At 55.1% G+C, this 19,243-nt stretch overlaps 3 protein-coding genes across 3 annotated transcripts; 1 reads left to right on the top strand and 2 right to left on the bottom strand.

Annotated features, from left to right (window-relative positions):
- Window positions 1-5,003: 5,003 nt before the first annotated feature.
- Window positions 5,004-6,755, top strand: N657DRAFT_560772 (glycosyltransferase family 2 protein; the record flags this gene model as incomplete). Its single annotated transcript, XM_062788005.1, has 4 exons — window positions 5,004-5,089; window positions 5,204-6,085; window positions 6,145-6,439; window positions 6,507-6,755. 4 exons carry the CDS (start codon window positions 5,004-5,006, stop codon window positions 6,753-6,755), a joined length of 1,512 nt encoding a protein of 503 aa, XP_062653427.1.
- Window positions 6,756-14,085: 7,330 nt separating this feature from the next.
- Window positions 14,086-16,848, bottom strand: N657DRAFT_697619 (uncharacterized protein; the record flags this gene model as incomplete). The annotated part of the gene is made up of 4 exons (XM_062797326.1): window positions 15,348-16,848; window positions 14,991-15,302; window positions 14,745-14,774; window positions 14,086-14,215 (listed from the first exon to the last, which is right to left on the bottom strand). Exons 1-4 carry the CDS (start codon window positions 16,613-16,615, stop codon window positions 14,086-14,088), a joined length of 1,740 nt encoding a protein of 579 aa, XP_062653426.1. The 5' UTR covers window positions 16,616-16,848.
- A 516-nt stretch (window positions 16,849-17,364) lies between these two features.
- On the bottom strand, window positions 17,365-18,594 carry N657DRAFT_561199 (uncharacterized protein; the record flags this gene model as incomplete). The annotated part of the gene is made up of 2 exons (XM_062788045.1): window positions 17,365-17,564; window positions 17,634-18,594. The coding sequence occupies 2 exons, from the start codon at window positions 18,592-18,594 to the stop codon at window positions 17,365-17,367; spliced, it is 1,161 nt and encodes a 386-aa protein (XP_062653425.1).
- Window positions 18,595-19,243: the final 649 nt, after the last annotated feature.

Below are 19,243 nucleotides of genomic sequence, written 5' to 3'. Positions count from 1 at the left end.
AAAGCCTGGGAGTGCGAAACATTAATTCCCACCCCAAGATCGAGGTCATCCGGCTCCCGTACCCCGTCAATCGGCCTTGTCATTTCGCCTGGCTTGTCTGACCGTCCGTCATGGTCAACCCATTGGAACGATTCTGATCGTCAGTGTGAGTGACCCCCCAATTCAACCAAATCTAGACTGATTGAACACATCTTGTCCCAAGAAGAACACGTCAAGCAAGTCCTTCAGGATTCAAGCCTCATGTCTGTTGGCTGACAAGACGCGAACCGCTGCACTGAGCCCTGCGCACTTGCATCAGCGGTGTCGGATAACGCAGGATGTGGTAACAATATGCACACAAGAACTCCATGACATACACTGTATGCAGAAGAAAGCGTCATAGAAGACGGGAGAGGCTCGAATGAAAATCAGTAACCCCTCGCTCGCCGGCCGCCCTTCGAATACGGGCCCGCAAATCGTCACTGGGCGAGCTGAGCTCTTCGTTGCAGCGAAGGGTTTAATCCTGAAAACTGGCCGGGTGGAGAGATCCGCAAGTCCGAGGCATTTGGTTTCGCATCGATCAAATTGTCCGCGGCTACCGGAAACGCCTTCCTGCTTCCCCGAGCTATGTTCCCGCTCGATCCACGCTTAGGCTTGGGGTAATCTCAACGTCAGAGGTCCCTTGAAGCGGCTTGAATCAAGACAATGACCCCCTCCAAGAACCCTGCGGACTCCTCGGTGCGTCATAAGATTTTAGTGGTAGGCAGCAAATCGTGTGTACTGCCCATAATGTTCTCGTCCTTGTTGCTGCTTCAGACTAACGCAGAAAGCTCAGGCATCGAAGGTATGCCCGGAGGTCCAGTTTTTAGCGAGGCGGCACTGCAGGCGTTGTGCAATGTGCATGCAGGACGTAAATTTCTGCGAGACGAAGAACTGGCGAATGGAACCCTGTGCCCTGAAGAAGGCGTTCCTGATTGCGCAATGACCGGGCCAAGTTGGAGGATTGAAACCGGTGTCTGCGGCCGGTCGAGGCCCCAAGCCTGAGAACCATGGATTTGCAAGAGCAAAGTGTTTTAACCCGAGAACTTGGCGGTAGCGAACATTCCAGAGCACCAGGGTTTGGTCCATCAGGTCGGGTGTCGCGGTCGACTAGGACGGGGAGGAAACAGGAGAATCGATTGTTCAAGTTGCGAAGGCCGTGGCAGAGTACCATTGAATGTAACATGAATACGGTCGGGGCAAGCTCAGACTCGCTGGATCTTAACAACAAGTGAGTCTGATACCTATTTGTCCTGCCAAACTTTCTGCCATCAATCGCAAGATAAGGTCAGTGGAAGGAACAACTGGGGCAGCGCGGCTCAATCGCTCAGCACGGGCCAAATCGGATGACCCGGGCAGTTCTGTAATCTGTAAGCCGAACCTGCTTCTTGTACCTGTCCCCTGAAAATTACCAGAACCTTCCTCTTCCGTCCCTTGTTTACATTGTTCGACCTCGATCAACATGCATATTTGATACATACCTATAACTCCTTTTTCGTAAGCTTTTATTTCTAAATGAAGAGGCACGGAAACCAATGAAGCCAACGTTTGCAGTAGATCAATATCAAGAGACGGACCCCACTATGGAGTGGCTTCAGCGCGGGATCAATGCTTGGCAGACGGTCGCTCCCGAAGTTAGCGTGGACTGTGCACACAACAAATCCGCACCACGGCGGCAACGGAACCCTTCTTTTTTGGCTCATCCCTCTCAAAACTCCATCATTTTCGGGAGATCTCCATGCCCGCCGTCAGTTAGCCCAGTGGCCACGGGTCTGAGCGTTCTTTCGACCATGCTCCCCTTCGCAGCATTTCGGACCGGGAACGCTTCCCGCCCAAAAGACTTCGGTTTCAGCACCCGGCTCATCCATCGTCCGTCCAATGGGCCAAACAGCTAACTTATGTCGGCATATTGCGCAAATACCGGTAGAATGCCTTCCGCCGTCGGTACCTCTCAATTGTGGCCCTGCATTGAGAGAGCCCCAATCGTCTATTGAGAGCCCCCGTTTCAAAGACGGAGTGCTGTCGGAGAAAATGGACGGAGGCACACCATGAACCCTAAATCAATGACAACCCAATGGGATCCAGCGCAGCAAAACACCTCTTAGACATCCCGGCACCAAGCAACCGTGGCCGTTTCGTCTTTTCGAGATTCCTCGAAATCGCGGATCACAGCCCTTGTCATCTTGGTACATCCATACAGGCAGAACTCGGATGTTTTGGCAACCCCTGGTGATGCAGGTACTTCAGACGGCGTCCGATCTCGCCGTCCATCTGCGGGCCGACAGCAGGCGGGGTCTCCCTTCATGTCATCGAACCACCTCGGCCCTTGCACCCGTGGAAAGACGTGTGTCTACATGCGCGTCGAACTTCATTGAGAAGGGTCGAGCCAAGTTGTGGGTCCATGGCGGAAATACCCTGCGGACAGTTCATGTGTGTTTGTGCCCACGCGTCACAGGCTCTTGCGGCCGTCAACTCGGTACTTTAGGTGTACCGCGGACAACACGGCTCAGTATGAGAGCAGCGGTACGGTAACAGGCACAAATCCGGGCCGGCCAAAAGCGCTGCCAACGCGACCGGACGAAACCGGCTCCGGGCGGAAGAGACCACGACACCACTCGCACCGGCCGAGGCTCACGCGGATGCCTTCGGCCGAGCTTACTACCGTAACGGCTTGGCAGACCCCTTTCGCGCACACCCCCCTGCCCAGCAGAAGAAAAGACATCCCAAACGGTTCGATTCGTTCTCAGCATCCGCGAATTCTTGAGCGTCATATTTGCGTCCTTTCAAGAGAGGAAACCCTGGCTGTCGAATCTGCACAGCAATCGACGCTTTTGCGAAGTGACGCCAAGAAACAGCTACAGATCTACGGCTCCACTGATGATCTCCGCTTCAGAGCGACCACCTTTCCATGCCGGTTGGCATCCCGTGAGTGGTGGAAGACTCGAACGATGATGAGCCGCGCGCCTTACACGGCTGCCGAGATTTATGTCACTCCTGTGTCCATCGCAGAGGGTACAACTCGCGAGAATGCCGAGCGGTGATCACACAGAGCTGTTCGGTACAAGCAAGATTATTTGGCAAGAGCCATTGGTCGACAATTGATTAACCGTACCTTGTCGATCGATCCCTGGATCCCGTGGACCGTTGAGTTCAGGCTCTGATTGACCAGGACATGGTGTCCCCTCACCAATTACCGTCGCCCGAACCCTCACCATGTGACATCGACTTCAGACGCGTATTCAAGTTGTCAGAGAAACCAGCCACATGCACAGGTTTCTCGCCGCTGTAATGAAGGTGAGGGTTCTGCAGAACACAGGGGATTTGGCCGTCGAAAACACTGCGAAGGCTCGGGTGGAGTCTTAACTCGAAGAGCCAGGTACTTTGGCAGTATCTCCCGCAGTGTGGATACTCAAGGTACCCTACCTTACCCTCACTCAAGTGAGGTATGTACTGAGAGGTGGATCTTGACACAACTCCGCACCCATTTTAAAGCCTCATCTTCGAGGATCTGGCGGGGTGCCGCACTACGAGCCGCCAGCTCGAAATTGAATCCGGCCCCATCACGACATGCCGCAGTGGCGAGGCTCTCGATAAAGACAGGAAAAAGAGGGTCAAAGAGTTAATTCTTGTGGAGCGTCCAATTCGCTTGCAGGAAGGAAGATGAAGAACTGAGCGTGCAGGGTCAAAGGGCCTTGAGGTGTCTAACTTACGTTCTCACCTGGCTTGCTGCACACCCCCTCCCCCTCCTCCGAGATGCAAGATACCCCAAAATGGAACATCGCCCCAACGGCCTTGGCAAGCCCTGGGGTTGCACTGAGGAGGGCCACCCCACCGATATCCCGATTCGACATCGCTTGGCTTGCTACTGCAGCTGCGTCCTGCGGTTCATCAACCAATCTGCAACGCCTTTCACGTAAGGACATGGGAGACCTTGCGCTACATGTACATTTTACTCCCGCGTCCGCCGGTCGTCTTTGCGTTTCCACTGCACTGAGAAGCCGCGCAGAAATGGAGGTATTGGAGCAGCTAAAGCAGGTCAATGTACGGGGGGGTGTTGGGGGCACACAGCTGCACCCCTTAAGATTACACATTTCCAGCGGGTGGACTTCCCTGGAGGAGAGTACATGCACAAGACACGCTTTCGGCCCCCGGCCGACGGTCCTGTACTTCGATGTACCGTACCGTCTTTATTTCTCAAACCGGCAGCTGCTTCTCGCGGACCATCTTGCGCTGCCATTCGCTCCATTCTCGTTTCTGTTTCCACAGGCACATCTGTTAAGTAACAGTGTCGTGCTGGCCGGCCACCAGCTTGCCTATATATCTCGGCATTCCCACCCGAGTCTAGACCTCCCGAACCAGATCTACCGTTCCTCTTCTTCTAGTCTTTTATTGTTTCTTTTTGTCATTGTTCAGCAGGGAAAACGACCAGCTGGTCTGCAATGGCCTTGTTTCGTTGATCACTTGCCATCTTGCCGTGTCCTACTCCCTGGTGCCTACCCTCGACATTATATTCCCGCCGTGTCGGCAGGAGTAGCCTGTGCCGGTCGTTTGTTTGACCTGTCATCGCCTCGAATCAACACCCGACTCCAGGGGCTCACAATTGTGTCCGGCTGAAGCCACCGATGTGGGAGAGCTCCCTTCCCCAAGTACATCACCAAACCGGGCGGACCTCTCCTTCGCGCCCTCCTGACGACTCGTGCCGGTCTCGATTTCCATGACACCGCCGCGCCGTCCCTTGGTCGCCAAACCTGCTGTTGACGTTTGCCGTCCGAACCAGCCTGGCCCGCACGCCATATTCAGCGGCTCGAACACTCGACTGAGTCGATTCCGTGGCCTCATCCGTTTTCCGATTTGCAGCCCAGCAAAAAGTGCTCCCTAAGGCCTAGGGGACTAAGAGGGTAGATTCAGAAGCCGGGGTATTCGCCCGAAAACCACCATCTCAACCACTGCAGCAACCGCGGTTTTGCTTGTTGTTTTGACTCAACATGCCTGCATTAATGGATATTGTAATACCCAACTTGGACTTTCTCTGGTCCACGAAGTTCTGGGCAGTTTTCCACGCGATCCTCTGGTATGGTTACTCCGCCTGGAATTCAGCGTGCCTATCTCTACGTGCCGCATGGGCCTGCCCCCCTAAAATCCGGTTCTCAAAATGCTCAAGTCGCTAACACACAGACCAATCTAGGATTCATCGCTACCTACGCCTCCTTGTGCACTGCGTCAGTCACTGGACTTACAAGTCTAAGCAGCCAAACTGGGAGAAGCCGAGGTACACATCCCAAGATGTTACCGTAGTCATCCCTACAATCCATAACCGCCCCGAGGAGCTGCGGCCCTCGCTCGAGAGCATCCTGGCCTGCAAACCGGCTAAGCTAGTGCTCGTCACCACGTGGAACAAGCATGACGCGCTGAGCCGGGTCGCTGCGACCCTCCGGATGCCTGATGCCGTGTCTCCGGTCGAGATCGACGTGCTCCATGTGGACAAGGCGAACAAGCGTCTGCAGGTCTGCAAGGCGCTGGAAGACGATCACGTCAAGACGGCTATCACGGTCATGGCCGACGACGACGTGGAGTGGCCATCTACTCTGATGCCCTGGCTCCTCGCGCCGTTTGAGGACGACAAGATGGGCGGGGTTGGGACGTGCCAGAGGGTGAAGCGCGTCACCGACGGAGACGCCACGACGCGCATTTTCAACTGGCTAGGAGCCGCCTACATTGAGCGGCGCAACTTTGAGATATCGGCGACGCACAACATGGACGGCGGGACATCGTGCATGTCCGGGCGCACGGGCGCCTACCGGACCGAGATCCTCAAGAGCTACGACTTCCTGGGGAACTTCAAGAATGAGAAGTGGGGAAGGTACATCCTCAATGCCGACGACGACAACTTTGTGACTCGGTGGCTGGTGGCTCACCAGTGGAAGACTTGGATACAGTACGAGCCCGAGTGCGAGATCGAGACGACGCTCGAGAACAGCACCAAGTTCCTCTACCAGTGCTCTCGCTGGGCAAGGAGCAACTGGCGGAGCAACTGGACCAGTCTCGTACGCGAGAGACACGTGTGGAGGTATGGGCAGCTCTCCTTACTGAACTTGCTCATTGCTGACTACATTTCCCGATTCACAGGCAACAGCCCTGGTGCACATATGCGCTGCACTTCGCCACCTTCACTTCACTGGCGTTTCTGGTCGACCCACTCTTGCTCTTCTCGTGCTGGTGGGGTACGGAGAACTGGGAGCCCAGGAACCGGTACCTCCTGCTGGGAGCCGAGATCGCCTTCATGTTTGGCTTTACCAAAGTAGTGAAACTGGTTGGGCTGTTTCGCAAGAACCCGAGTGACATCATGTTCCTGCCCGTGTCCATCCTGTTTGGCTACTTCCACGGCCTGATCAAGCTGTGGGCTCTTTTTACGCTCAAGGAGGTATATACTCATCCCGCGTGTCCTTTCCCTCCGCAAGTTCCATCAGTATTCTGACTTGGAAGTACAGACGTCATGGGGCAGCCGTGAGGACGGCGATGAGCACAACACGTTCCGCCTGCAGGAGAAACCGCCTCGCAGCCAGAACATGGCGACGCCGCCCTACGGACCAGACCTACCTAAGGCGATACAGCATTCTCGGTTCTCGCAGGCCCGCCGCGTGGCCATGGCGCAATCGCAGAAGCACGAGTTCATTCGATGTACCATGACGGCGGACGTCGTCTACCCACAAGCCACTCAACCTCCGATACGTCAATAGATGAGGCAGCACAACCGACAGCTGACCAGGACTACGAAATAAATGGGTTGCGGACAATGTCCAGGGAGGGACGGCATCGCCCGCTGGGGTCAGCAGATGATCATGATACGCGGCATGGAGAGTGCTGGGTTTCATTTGGCGGTCGCGACGACTCTGGCCACAGTCGAGGTTAAACAGGACTCGACTCGGCCTTTGATTTGGGTTGGGGATTTCATGTATTGAGGGCCGCATGTTCAACTTTTGCTCAAGTTTTTATTTTCTTGCGGCGATTTAAAAATAAAACGGGAGGGTTTTGGGGCTGAACTGGGAAAAAACAAAAGTTCTGGTCTTGGGTTCTCTTTGCTTCTTGGCCCCTGAGATGAGGGGTTCTGTCTTAATGATATTGAGGCGGACTGGGTGAAAGGAAGCTGGCATCATTGGACGTGGACCGGCCTTGTGTGGTGGAAGATGGAATGTCACCGATGTGGTGTTTTCTTACATGGAAGTGAGAAATAAACAGGGTGCATTAGAACAGGGTCGGTAGAAGTAGACGTACATTGACGGCGTCATGAACAGAAGGAACAAATGGCTGAGACTTGGTTACCAGATTTGATGGAGTTGAGAGATCAAAGGAAAGAAACAGATGGGCAAGTGAAAGCCACTGGCCAATGGGAAGCGAGCGGGTATCCCAATCCGGCTACTGTGGGGCAGATCGTTTGTAGCACGACAGGCTCATGCACGCCATCATGCGTTTGCCATGGAAACCCTTCGTGCAAGATGATGCTATCGTCTCTTGGCCCTGGGGTGACACGACAGGGCCTTGGCCAAGGCAGCTTTTATGTGACGCTTACTGTGTGCGAGTATATAGAAGATCTGTCTTTTGGGAAACAATGTAAACGGTCTCTCTAGTCAAGGTCTGACCCGGCAAGCGTGCCCTCCCCTCCTTCCTAAACACGTGCTACACCGTGCCCAAGGATCTGACGGTCCAACCTCGTGTTGGCCGAGAACTGAACTGTCGTTCGTATCCCACGGCATAGAATTTGCTTATCCGTTCACTGGAAAGCCCACCGAGCATAGTGTACTTGTACCCTTTGTTCTGTTGACGGATTCACTCCCATTAAGCCTAGATCCGGGTCTGTTTGAGCCGCGTCTCCATTTCTAGTTTCGAGAAACGACGACACCATACCCGGTAACCAGCCCGTCGCCCCGATGACCATGTGCACCAGAGTATGAGCTATCCATGATGATCTGGAGTCAGCCTCACCCTCCCCCCACGTTCTACCCTGGCTCGCCTGGCTCACCTCCTGCAGTCATCCGACTGCCCTGACGAGCCTCACGCATGGACGATCTGATGACTCCGACCAATGCGATTGGCTTGGCCCGCATTGAGGAACTAAAGAATTGGACGCCCCTTGTGCAGATAGCCGGTATCTGGACCAGCAATGGGGATAGAAGTGCACCGTGACAATCTCGCTCAGCCTGAGGAGCTGAGGTGTTGTGACGGCCCTGTAGCCCTTCAGGTCGATGACCAGCTTTGCGGCTATGATACACCTGAGACGAACACAAGGGTCCAGTCCACGTACGTCATGTTTTCATCGGGTGGTCCAATCTCGGACTTCGACCTCTCCTGAGCAGACAGTCAACCGTCGGTGGCTCGGTTTCGAGATGTCAGCTGCAGATCAAGCGCCGCAAACCAATGGGCGCTCTCCCGTCATTGACTAAAACAAAGTATTCCACCCATCCAGGATTCAAGTCACCACCAAACATGGCATTTTTAGCCCAAGACACAAGCCGGTCATACGAGCCAAAATCCAGCTTAATCTGCCTGCCCTGCGAGACCATTGGTTTTCCAGGCAATGAGGTTAGCCCATATTCGCAGCTTCTTCAAGTCGCGCGTGGGACAGTGCCGCTCCTGCCTCTTGGAAACTGCGAGAACACCCCCGAGAGACTAGGAAAAGGCATCCAGGACTCGGCACGGAAGAGGACCATTGTCGGTTACAACCTGGAAGGTGGACAGATCGATCCAACTCGCCTTTCTCCTCGGTCAACCTTGACTGTGAGATTTATGGCTGACACATTGGCATCACATCAGCACGCGACCGCGCTCAAAGAGAATATCCATCATGGAGTTGTGACTACTAATCGCCAAGCAGCCGTAGTGGGAACAGTCTAAATCTTGTTCACAATCCTCTCCCCAATACGAGCCTTGCAAACCACCCATCAGACGATGCAACCCACAATCCACTACGGACGCGGCTAAAGAATCGCAATCGACCGAATCGTCGATCTGCATCGACCAAAAGCCGCTAAACGCTCGATGTGGTGGAGATATTGGGGCGATCAATCTGGACAATGGGCCGCGAGCAACGTTCCATATCCTTGACGATGCAGAACGAGCCGCCCAATCCCTGCCATGCCTCCTCACGAGAGCCTTCAGGCGAGCCAGGCCACACCTTAATAAGGGGTGTCTCCAGTGCCCGCAAACGATCGCCCACGCCCCCCCTCCCCACAGCTTGCTGTTTACCCCTCCCCCCGATGAGACGGCGCCTGACTCCTTTCACTCGGACCTGCGTCTGCTGGACCCACGGTGCTACAAAGATGGTGCACGCATGTCTTGCAGATACTCAAGCTAAGGACTCGGTGCTGCATCTCGGAGAGGAGCGCCAGAGCAGGAGCGGGATACTGTGGAGCACTTCCTTCCATCTTTCGCTATGTACTGGCCCAGGTCGGTCACTCTTCTTGGCCTCCGACTCTTCTGTTGAGACAAACCAGCAGGGACACCAAAGTCTAAAAGCTGGTCGTTGTGTGGCACGCGGACAAGAACAATCTCGTGGCTGTGCCACAGCATGGTGGTTCTAGAACTGGGTTAGACAGCCGGTTGGGTCGATCGGCTACGCGCATGCGCTCATGGTCAGCATCCCCGTGACTGGCCATTCAGAGATCGTCCTCGGTCTGGATGACGAACTTTCGGGGTTGCTGAGGGGGGAACTGGGGTGAGATGCAGAAGGGAAAGGCTGGGGGTGGAAGCAGGTGAACCGAGAAACCGTTACCGTCTTGGTGCGGAGCTATTGAACGTACATACCTTACCAAGATGATGTTATGGACTAGCACAGTCAAGTACCAGGCAAGTACCTCCCCACTCCCTTTCTCTCATAAGCGACGAATGCATGTTCGTACGCCTAGCTCTCACGAAACTGCCAACTGGCGTCGTGAAGGACTGCTCTGGAAAACTTCTCCTTTTCCGTCTCGAAACTTACTTTCCTCTGCCGCAGTGCAGCTCAACCTACATCTGCTTTCTGCCGGATGTCGCATCCGCAAGTCCCCGGCATCCCACGCCTGCACACGATGCCACCTCACCCACAAGAGGGAGGGCCTTCCGACGCACATCTTCCCGCTATAGCGCCATCGTCAAGGCAAGCGAATGCAGACCCACGCCGTCACAGCTTCTAGCGATTGCCTGGAAACTCCCAGGACAGTGGAAGTCTTCGCGACAAAGACAAATCTGGCGGGCAGTGCGGCCGCAATGCAAATATGTCTTGGGGAGAGCTAACGTAAAATCGCACTGCCCGGAAGAGGCAATCGGCATGCTGATATTGCGAACATATGGCGATCATATAATGAAAATAAGCCGGACACGGGAATGGATATTTGTTGCGTCATGCAAGCGCTGAGCAGGTTCTCGGTGCCGACTGGTCGAAGTCGGCATTGGTGAGAAACACGGCACGAGAAGACTGCCGCACGCTACGCACGCCCCGCCCTCCCCAGGCTGGCTCCGCACCTATTGGCACCCAATGGTCGAACAACGACGTGGGTGCGGCGCCGGAGGTCGGCGAATGGGTGGGTGGAAAGGTTTACAGCTGGAGGTTCTGGAGCCCTGCGGGCATACGCAGCAATATCCCGAAAGAGGTAGGGATGGCGATTTGCAGCACCAACTGTTTCTCGAGACGGCTACCCGGGGGGCCAGGCTGATGGTTACAGGATCAAACAATGCGATGGGTCGCAGGCAAGGAGAGTCGACCGACATACGCCCTCGTACGTCGATGATAGGTCAGGCTGTTTGCTCGAGCACATGGCAACCTCGAGGTCTATGAACAAGTTATGCTGAGCGAGTCCTGACTCGAAGAAGTCAAGCCAGCATGCATCTCATGGGCTACATACAAGTACGCAACTACCTTACGTACCGCTGGCAATGCACAGCGAGCGGGGTTCGGCAAATCCCTAGATCGCAGCGGCATTACGTTAGGTATGATGCTTCGCATCAAGCATCGCGCTATTGTCTGCAGATTCGAAGATGTCTTGATTATCGAATTCTTGCGCGCAGGTTGCGAAACCGGCAAGGTATGTTCGCACAGAGATGTGTACTTTGGCTGGAACACTGATAATTCAAGGAACAAAGTTGCAAATGAACAACAAGGGAGCTGTCTGAGGATTGCAATGTTACGACGGATGTGTTGCACTGCACCTTCAAGCTCTAGCAGGCAGGGATTCATGTCATCATTCCTTTTCATTGTTGAAGAATTTCGAGTTAACTACCACATTCCTGACGGATGTACGCGCCCTGATCTGGGAAGGACACAGGGGGAAGATGCCCGGCGATCGGGATTCTCCGGTGCCTTTTCGGCGACCAAGGCCCGAAATCCGCATTGTTGCCCGGGACCTTGCACCGTTGCCCCGCCGTACCGCAGCCGGATCGACTTTTCTTAGAGCACCTCCCCGTGCATCTGATCGCACCAAACTTGGGGCCACCAGCCACGCCACCATTTGACAGCGAACATGACCAGCACATGGTCAATTCAATTGACTACACGCTTGCGATAAATTATCTTTCAAGCCTCGATATTTACTACTCTATCCGTTTAACGGCTTCCAAGCCTCCTAAGCCACCATACTCAGGATAGAGAGACTCCTAACCCTTAGACACATAGCTAGAGCGGAGTGGGGCGGCTAAAGAGTGGGCCGTGACCCGAAAGTGGGGCTGCAAGCCGACACGACCTTGTTACGATTCAGCCCGGGTTACGTTCTTTTGAGCGAATTGGCTGGTTCTGCGGTTTGTACGGATTACATATGATGATGCTGATGCATCACAATGCGCGCAGTCAATTGAATTGAACAAATGCTAGTGGTGCTCGCTAGCAGAAATTGGTGTGACTGGTGTCCCCAGTTTTGGTGCTTTAGATTCAAGGGGAGGTATCATCCGTATTTATAAAACCCGAGCCGGATGCCCTGACGCGCAGGGGCAAGGGGAAAAAAGCAATATCGTGATCGCCTCAACGGTCGGCGGCGCGGATCGCAAATCTGGGGCCGCTGGCCAGGGAAGGGCAGGGCACGACCGGCAATGGCAGGAGCGAAACGGAACAAAAGTACAGCATGTGACTGATCAAGGGCGAGGAAGGGTTGTGACTACTGTACCTACTAACAGATGTCGAGGCAGGGTTTCGAGCATTCGGTATAGTAAACTTTATTACACACAAGATGGCAGGGCGTTTGCATTGCGATTTCTCTGTTCTGCTCTCCTACTGGAATTCGCTTTCTGTCCCTGATCTTTTTCGTCCGCTGCTGGTTTCTGCTTAGTTTAGCTGCGTCTTGCATGTTGCATGATGCACGCCATTCTCGCTTTGAATCGTCTTCACTGTGTAGGTTTTTCTCGGCCGAAAATTGATGAAGATGATTGGTTGGGTACGACAGATGATGAGGATTCCAGGCCCATATTCGAGGGTGGGGTGAGGAGGGGAGGGGGTGGCCTTAACCTGTAGGACCTTTTTTTTCCTCGTCCCATTCTCACTCGCTCGCTCGTTGATATGGTTTGTGATGATCGGCTCACTTTGGCTGCTGTTGCTGCTGATGCGGCCCGCTGGAAGGCGATCTTGACGCGAAATGATGAAACGGGCTCTCGACGAGTAGGGAAGCAAAGAGAGAAGCCTTGCAACAAAGGTGATCAGGTAGCTACTATGCTCTGAGAGGCTCTGTGACGGTACGTGCACAACCAATCCACTCAGCCAAATCGCATCTCCTGAAAAAGGGTATCGAATCGCAAGTAGCTCCGACCTTGCAATCCTGTAGGTTATATGTGGGTCACGATACAGCACTGTACCCCGCAACACAGCTGTCCTGCTACATGTCCTGACAGGCTCCTAGAGTATAAGCGAGCTGCACAGCTAGAATTAGGCTTACCCGATGGCCTCGTTAGTTATCTACGCTTTTCTTTTCACTATAGTAGGTAGATTCAGAACTTCAGACTAGTATAGAGTAGATAGAGATTTTTATAATCCAGCCTTATGGGCATAGTTTTCCTTTGTAATTAGTAGTAGAGAATCTGGCGAGTTCTAAGGCATAGCAATATAGGAATAATAATAATAATAATAAATTTAGGCTTTAAATATATAAAATAAAAGCTCTAGAAATATCTGAAATAATAGTAATATCTTAGTATAGTCATATATAGAAAGAGGAAGGAAACTGCAGATAGAGGCATCGCTAGACCCATATATACGGTGCGTATTGACCAGTTTGAGCTAGTGCGGCTGGTCAACTGCATCCCAGATGGGTTTCTGATCCAACAGCATCCTGTATGCATCTCAATTAGTACGTCTAGTCACTGATGCATCCCGTGCAGCGTGAGATTGCTATGGAGCTCTCGGAGTTTTAATTGTGAGCTGATGAAGCAGGACGAATTCTTCCTCCGCGACCGTTGTCGATCGATCGGCTCGCGCCTGATGAACCTTGCCCCGGAGTTGACCTGGATTCTGAATGCAGTTGATGTGGACTCCGGCCCGCGTCGGTTATCGGAGGGCTACGGAGATGATTGCCGTTCCTGTCCTGCCCTGAACGGTACCTTCGAGGTACAGGGATCATGTAGTGCATACTGTACTGGAACGCGTCTTGAATGTGGTTATGGAGACGGACAGGGCATGTTGGTGAGCGGCCCAGCAAGTGTCTCCTCTTCTGGTCGGCCCTCGGGATGTGCGGGGTCGACACGGGACACAGATTTGTTGTTTCGTGTAGAACAGACAGATGGTGGAGGTTACGCAAAACTCTGAAAATGGCCTGACTGTGGCTGACAGATAACGCTGTAGCTGAGTGAAGTTTGAGGATTAAAGTCCGTACGTGTGAAAGTCCTGGATGGGAACACCACGGTCATAGCCATGGGCTAACCTCCAACATACAACAACACTAGGGGTGGTGAGTGTATGCTAGAGCCCAGGGGACAGGAGTTCATGATCCGAATCACACTTTGAATATGATGATAAGATACATGTCAACTGGACTCCAAACCCACCTGCCTCACTTGGTTTGCATATCTCACTCGTATCCCAATCCTCCATGATGTAAGAGTTTACTGTCAACGCTGATATCAGCATGACGCTCGCCCCGTCTCAGCCAAGATCCGGACGAATCTGCACTCTTCCCCGGCCGCCCTCCCCCACACAGCGTCCTGCACGTAGGGTGCTCTGGAAGTGCTCCTGCAGTAATCGTTGAAGGGTCTGCGAGATATCGCGCCGGAGATCCTCCCGCGTCCCTAATTCTTCCTGACGGGCCGGGGCCTGGGGCTGGCAAGAGAGCAGGCGCCGGGCCGCCCAAGAGCACAGGGCAATGACCCCTGAAACCTATGCGATGGCTCTTCAGCGAAGTTGGTCTCGGGCTGGCTCATGGGTAGAGGCTCAGGACAAACCCAGAAGCCTATCGAAAGTGATAGACAGGGAGCGATAGGACACCAGAGAACACGCCGCCCGATAGATGCCAAGCCGTCACTGGATACAGTAGCCGACGCTGGGTGCCCGCGCCACGCTCAGCGGTCATGTGTCAGTTCGTCCCATTCTTCCCTGGATGTTGTGCCTCTGCTGTGCCCTGCCACGGTCCGTCCCTCCCATGCAGAAGCCTGTGAAACAAACCAACGCGGGAACTGGCAACAAACGTGACGCCGTACGGATGCTGTGCCGAGATAGCCGGCTTCGCGGATGGCCAGACTCTTCCCGGCTTTGATCTTGTGATTTGAAAGCGGCGCTTGCTGACCGGTGTGGCTTCCTAATTGGTCTCGCTTCTCTGGTCGGTGAAGGGAGACCAATGGGGCTCGACAGCGGGGCCGTGACGCCTAGCCTCGGCAGACGAGCATAAGAGCCTGCCATAAATGCCGTCCTCGCCGGCACTCGTCCGCTCGAAGCCGCTTTGCTACGACGCTCTCTGTGATATAGCGAAGTCTCTTGGGGCTCCAAGGTGGACCGCTCGGGCCAAGAAGTGTTTCAAGCACGACACTCTCACCCGGCAGACGCAACCCATTCCTTCCGATTCTCCAGGCTTCGCCCCGGCGGTATGGCAAGGCCATCTCTAGAACTGCACAGCTCGGCGTCCCTCTCTGCCTCCAGTGTCCTCACAAACTCGACGATTTGTAGCGCCGCCTCGAACGCGGGAAGAGATGTGACATCGACCGTCAACCCGGCCTTCCCCGGCATCGCCAGGGTTTGGCTACCAGCCCGCCGGATTCCCGCTGAAAGGCCTATCGTCTGTCCAAGTGGTATTGGTGCCGTCACTGCCCCAGTATAAGGTAAACTCATCGATCTCCCTCTTCCTTCCCTCCCATCAACAGCCGCAAACCCACATCCGCCGGGGCCCGCCGACCCTGCGACGTAGCCCTCACTCAGGCCCACCACCTCCCTCCTGGCTATCTCAATCTCCGCCACCATACCTAAACCGCCACAACAACCGAGGCTCGAATCACACCCGTCCCCCAATCGTGCACCAGAACTAGACCCAGAACCGCAACCGGAACGACTCACAACCCCTCCTCCTAACCCGGACCATGACGAACCAAAAGATGATTCCGCACCAGAACCCGAACAGAACCCACCACCACCCTCCTTCACCCCCCAATATTTCAAGTCCATATTACTCCCACCCCGCCTATCCGTACATGTACTTGTAACCCCCAATCTCGAACCCAACCCGTCGCGACAGCGAACAGCCCTTGCCTGATAAACGCCCATCTCGCACCGCAGCTCGACGCAAACAAACAGTCTCCCAGCGCGAGCGGCCGCCGCCTCGAAGGTGTGAAGCAAGGCCCGGCCCGCCGGCGTGTCGGGCGCGTGGGCCGGGAGTATAACCAGCCGGTGGAGGTTGAGTGGGTTGGCTAGGACGTGGGTTAGGTTTTCGAGGGAGACTTGTGGTGATGGGTGATGGTTGGCTTCGGGTTGGGTGGCTTGGTTGCTGTTGCTGTTGATGGGCGGTGGTGGTAATGGTGGTGGTAATGGTGGTGGTGATGGCGGAGGAGGACAGGGAGTTTGGGTGGGTGTGGTGCTGTTCGTGCTGGCGGCAGTTGGCGGGGCTGGTGGTGTGGGTGGCAGCAGGGGGGTGGGTGGGAAGGCTGGGGTGCTTTGCGTGACTCCTGGTAAAGCAGCTGGAAACGGGAAAGAGTTGGTGGTGAGAATCGGGGAGGTGGTTGCGGTGTGGGTGGTGGAAGCGGTGGCAATGCTGCAGTCGGAAGAGAAGGATGCGGAGCGCGAGGTGCATGAAGAGTAGGCTGGCGATGCCAGGCCGACAGAGGTGGGATCCCAATCAAGGTCCGTGTCGAATGAGAAGTAGCGCGGGTGTTCCGGGGTCAAGAGCGGGTTATCCTCATGCTTGTGTCGGCGGTGGTGGTGATGTTTCGAGTCGGGGGAACTGCTGCTGCCGGTGATGCTGTCCGGCCCGACGCTGCGGACGTCGATGAGTAGCGACTTTTCCTTCCCGAGGAGCAATGTCAGGCACTCGCCCACCGTCTCCTTGCCGATGCCGTGCCAGCCGTTGATGTACACCAACGGGGCTGGACCCGGGTCCATGGGCCGGCGAAAGATGTTGGGAGATGAGAAGGACGTCGGAAGACGGGGACGTTCGACGGGAGCCGCACTCATTTCGGTATTGTGGCTGACCGTTGATGAGGTGCTGTGCTGGATGGCCCTTCAGGCTCGGTGTCGCTCTGAGCGAAACCACGGTATGGATGGCGTTCCATCATGACCGCCCGGAGAAAGTGGTCAGGTGGGCCATCTGGAGTCCCACGGGTGCTGATATACACAGGCTCGACAGGCCACGCCGCCGTGGTGTGTAGACGGCAATTCCCGTAGTTGAGGGCGACGGAGCCCGCCGCATTTTTGATCTGGACTGGTCGATGCGCATTGACTCCCAAACGCGTGCTAGCGTTCAGCAATCCTGATTGAGATCAGATGGATAGCCAAAGGCAAAGGAGGATGGAGTACTCCGTGGGCGGCGACAAAACTACTGAATCCCTGCACAGAGGAAACCTTAGTCTCTCGCGCCCTTAGCATTTCGCTCCCTGACAGTGGAAGCATGCGAGGCACGCGAGGCACGCGAGGCACGCTATGGGGCGACCAAAATCACCGACATTGCAACCTAGGACACAACGGAGCATAGACCGGTCAGTGGCACTTGGACTGGTGATGAGGTAAGCTAGATCTCGCCGGGTAGGTTTCTTGATAATCAAAGACGTACTCAGAGAAAAGCACAGGACGAAGCCCGTCATACAAATGTACAGTAAGAGGGGTCGATCTGTAGTCAGAAGCCTAGTAGCCCCCCAGGTCATGTGGCCATGACGGCAGAATTGGAGAATAATGCGGTTATGCCTCCCCACCCCGATCTCACAATCTCAGATTTTACCTCCCAGATACAGAATGTTTTGCTTGATGGTCTGAGTGAGCTCTCCCTGGCCAGTGTAGACATGTGCCACGGTCTGAGTCCATGCCTCCGGGTAGGGCAGCGGCAGGTCGACTATGTCACCCTTCCGTATGTGGCCCGAGTAGAGAAGCGCGGCCAGGACGGGCAAGAATGCGCGTGCATACTTAAGATCTGGGAAAAACTTGTCAGCGTTATGAAGGCGGAGGCAACTCCGAAGAGCTGACTGATTCAGTGACTTACGAATCGGCACCGTATTGGTGCTCTGAACATGAGACCTGTCGAGGTCTAGGCCGTGATTGGCGCTGGCCGCCAATGACGATCGCCGCCGGCTGGCTGGAAGCGGACTGCGAGTTAGATGCTCGGCTGATGGCCGCCGGGATCCGGATGACGCCACGGATGACAGCTCCGGGATGGTAGCTCTTAGTTCGTCCATATCAAACGTTCGCCGGAGGAGGAAAGGTTTTCGATCGAGTGCACACGGCCTCACGCGTGCACGGATGATTACCCGATTCCTTCCACGACGAGGTGGGCTTTCCTTGGGTGTCGCATCTTCATCGGCCGAGGAGCTGTCGCTGTGTCGTCGAAGAGCCACAGCCGAGACAAAGCAGTCGGCGATGGAGCTGTTGCCATAGTACACATGCCCCCAGCTCTGGAGTTCCTCCCGTACCTGCTGGCTACCACGCCGCGCGCCGGGGAGCCATGGCGGCAACAACTGGCGGCGGTCGTCGGTGGCACTGGAAGGATCTAGCGGCGAACGGGGTAGGCCATCCGGCAGGCCTCGGAGCAGAATCTCCCTGGTCTGGGCCGCGATAGTCTGCGGCCCCGGATACTGTGCAAAGCCTTGTGACCGAGGCGATAGGGCAGGGGCGCGGGGCAGGGGCAAACTGGCGACCGAATCACGCCGAGCACCCATGGTTTGCTCAGCTTTGGGTGAGAGCGAGCGAGCCGTTGTTGGTGACTGTTGATGAGGAGATTCGCGCCTCCCCCGCTGATCCAGCCTGTCCACCAAAGCTCGCTCATGGGCCCTCATGGCATAGTCGTAGCCGGGCGATGCTGGGTACATGGGGCTAGGTAAGCTCAATGAAGCCGAGAAGAGCGGGCCTGTGGCCGATTGAGGTGTGGTCCTGGGATATGCCGAATGCTGCTCGCGGCTGGTGCACACTGGGCGTAGCTCCGGCCTGGATCGAGTTCGTGTCTCCATGCCTGGTTGATGCGAAGCGGCAACAAGAAGTCCCAGTCAGGTTTCTTCTAACATGCAGATATATTGGACACTGAAGTCAAATGACAATATGGTGTCATCGCTGAGGATGTCTCTGAGAGTCAGGGACGGAAATCATGGCGGCGACGGTGAGGGCGGCGCAGCCAGCGGTGGCCATACTGCTTTTGTACTTCTTTCCTCAACATTGAAAAGAATGCTGTGGCCCAAAGCAGGCGTATCTGGTGAGTCAGCTAGGTGTAGCATCGCGAGACAGAGCTGTGGGCGGCTCATCGGACCGCTGGGAGACAAAGACTGGCGCGCATACAAGATCTCTTTTTTTAAGAGCATGCATGGTATGTGCGATGGCATGTCGCGCGTTCCAGAGCGTCGTCACCAACCACCGAAGCTGTGCAGGCTCCCGGTGCAAGCTGGTTTGAGAACAAAGAGGACGGGAGCACGCCTCTGACAACATTTTGTTTGCAGTTTGCTGCATACTTGGTGCGAGTTGAGTTTCGGAAGGGCCGGCTCTTGGGCGTCTGGGTGGTTCCTATCGCATGGTCATGAAATGTACTAAGAGATGCAATAAGAAGTGCAAGCGTCAAAATGCTGCCTCAGCCTGTCCGATGAGGGCTCTGGTTGAATTGAGTTTGTT

Source organism: Parathielavia appendiculata (genome assembly GCF_033297405.1).
Source record: "Parathielavia appendiculata strain CBS 731.68 unplaced genomic scaffold N657scaffold_1, whole genome shotgun sequence".
NCBI classification, from domain to species: domain Eukaryota; kingdom Fungi; phylum Ascomycota; class Sordariomycetes; order Sordariales; family Chaetomiaceae; genus Parathielavia; species Parathielavia appendiculata.
Note: the sequence above shows the minus strand (reverse complement) of the source record. Positions and strands in the feature narration are given on the sequence as shown.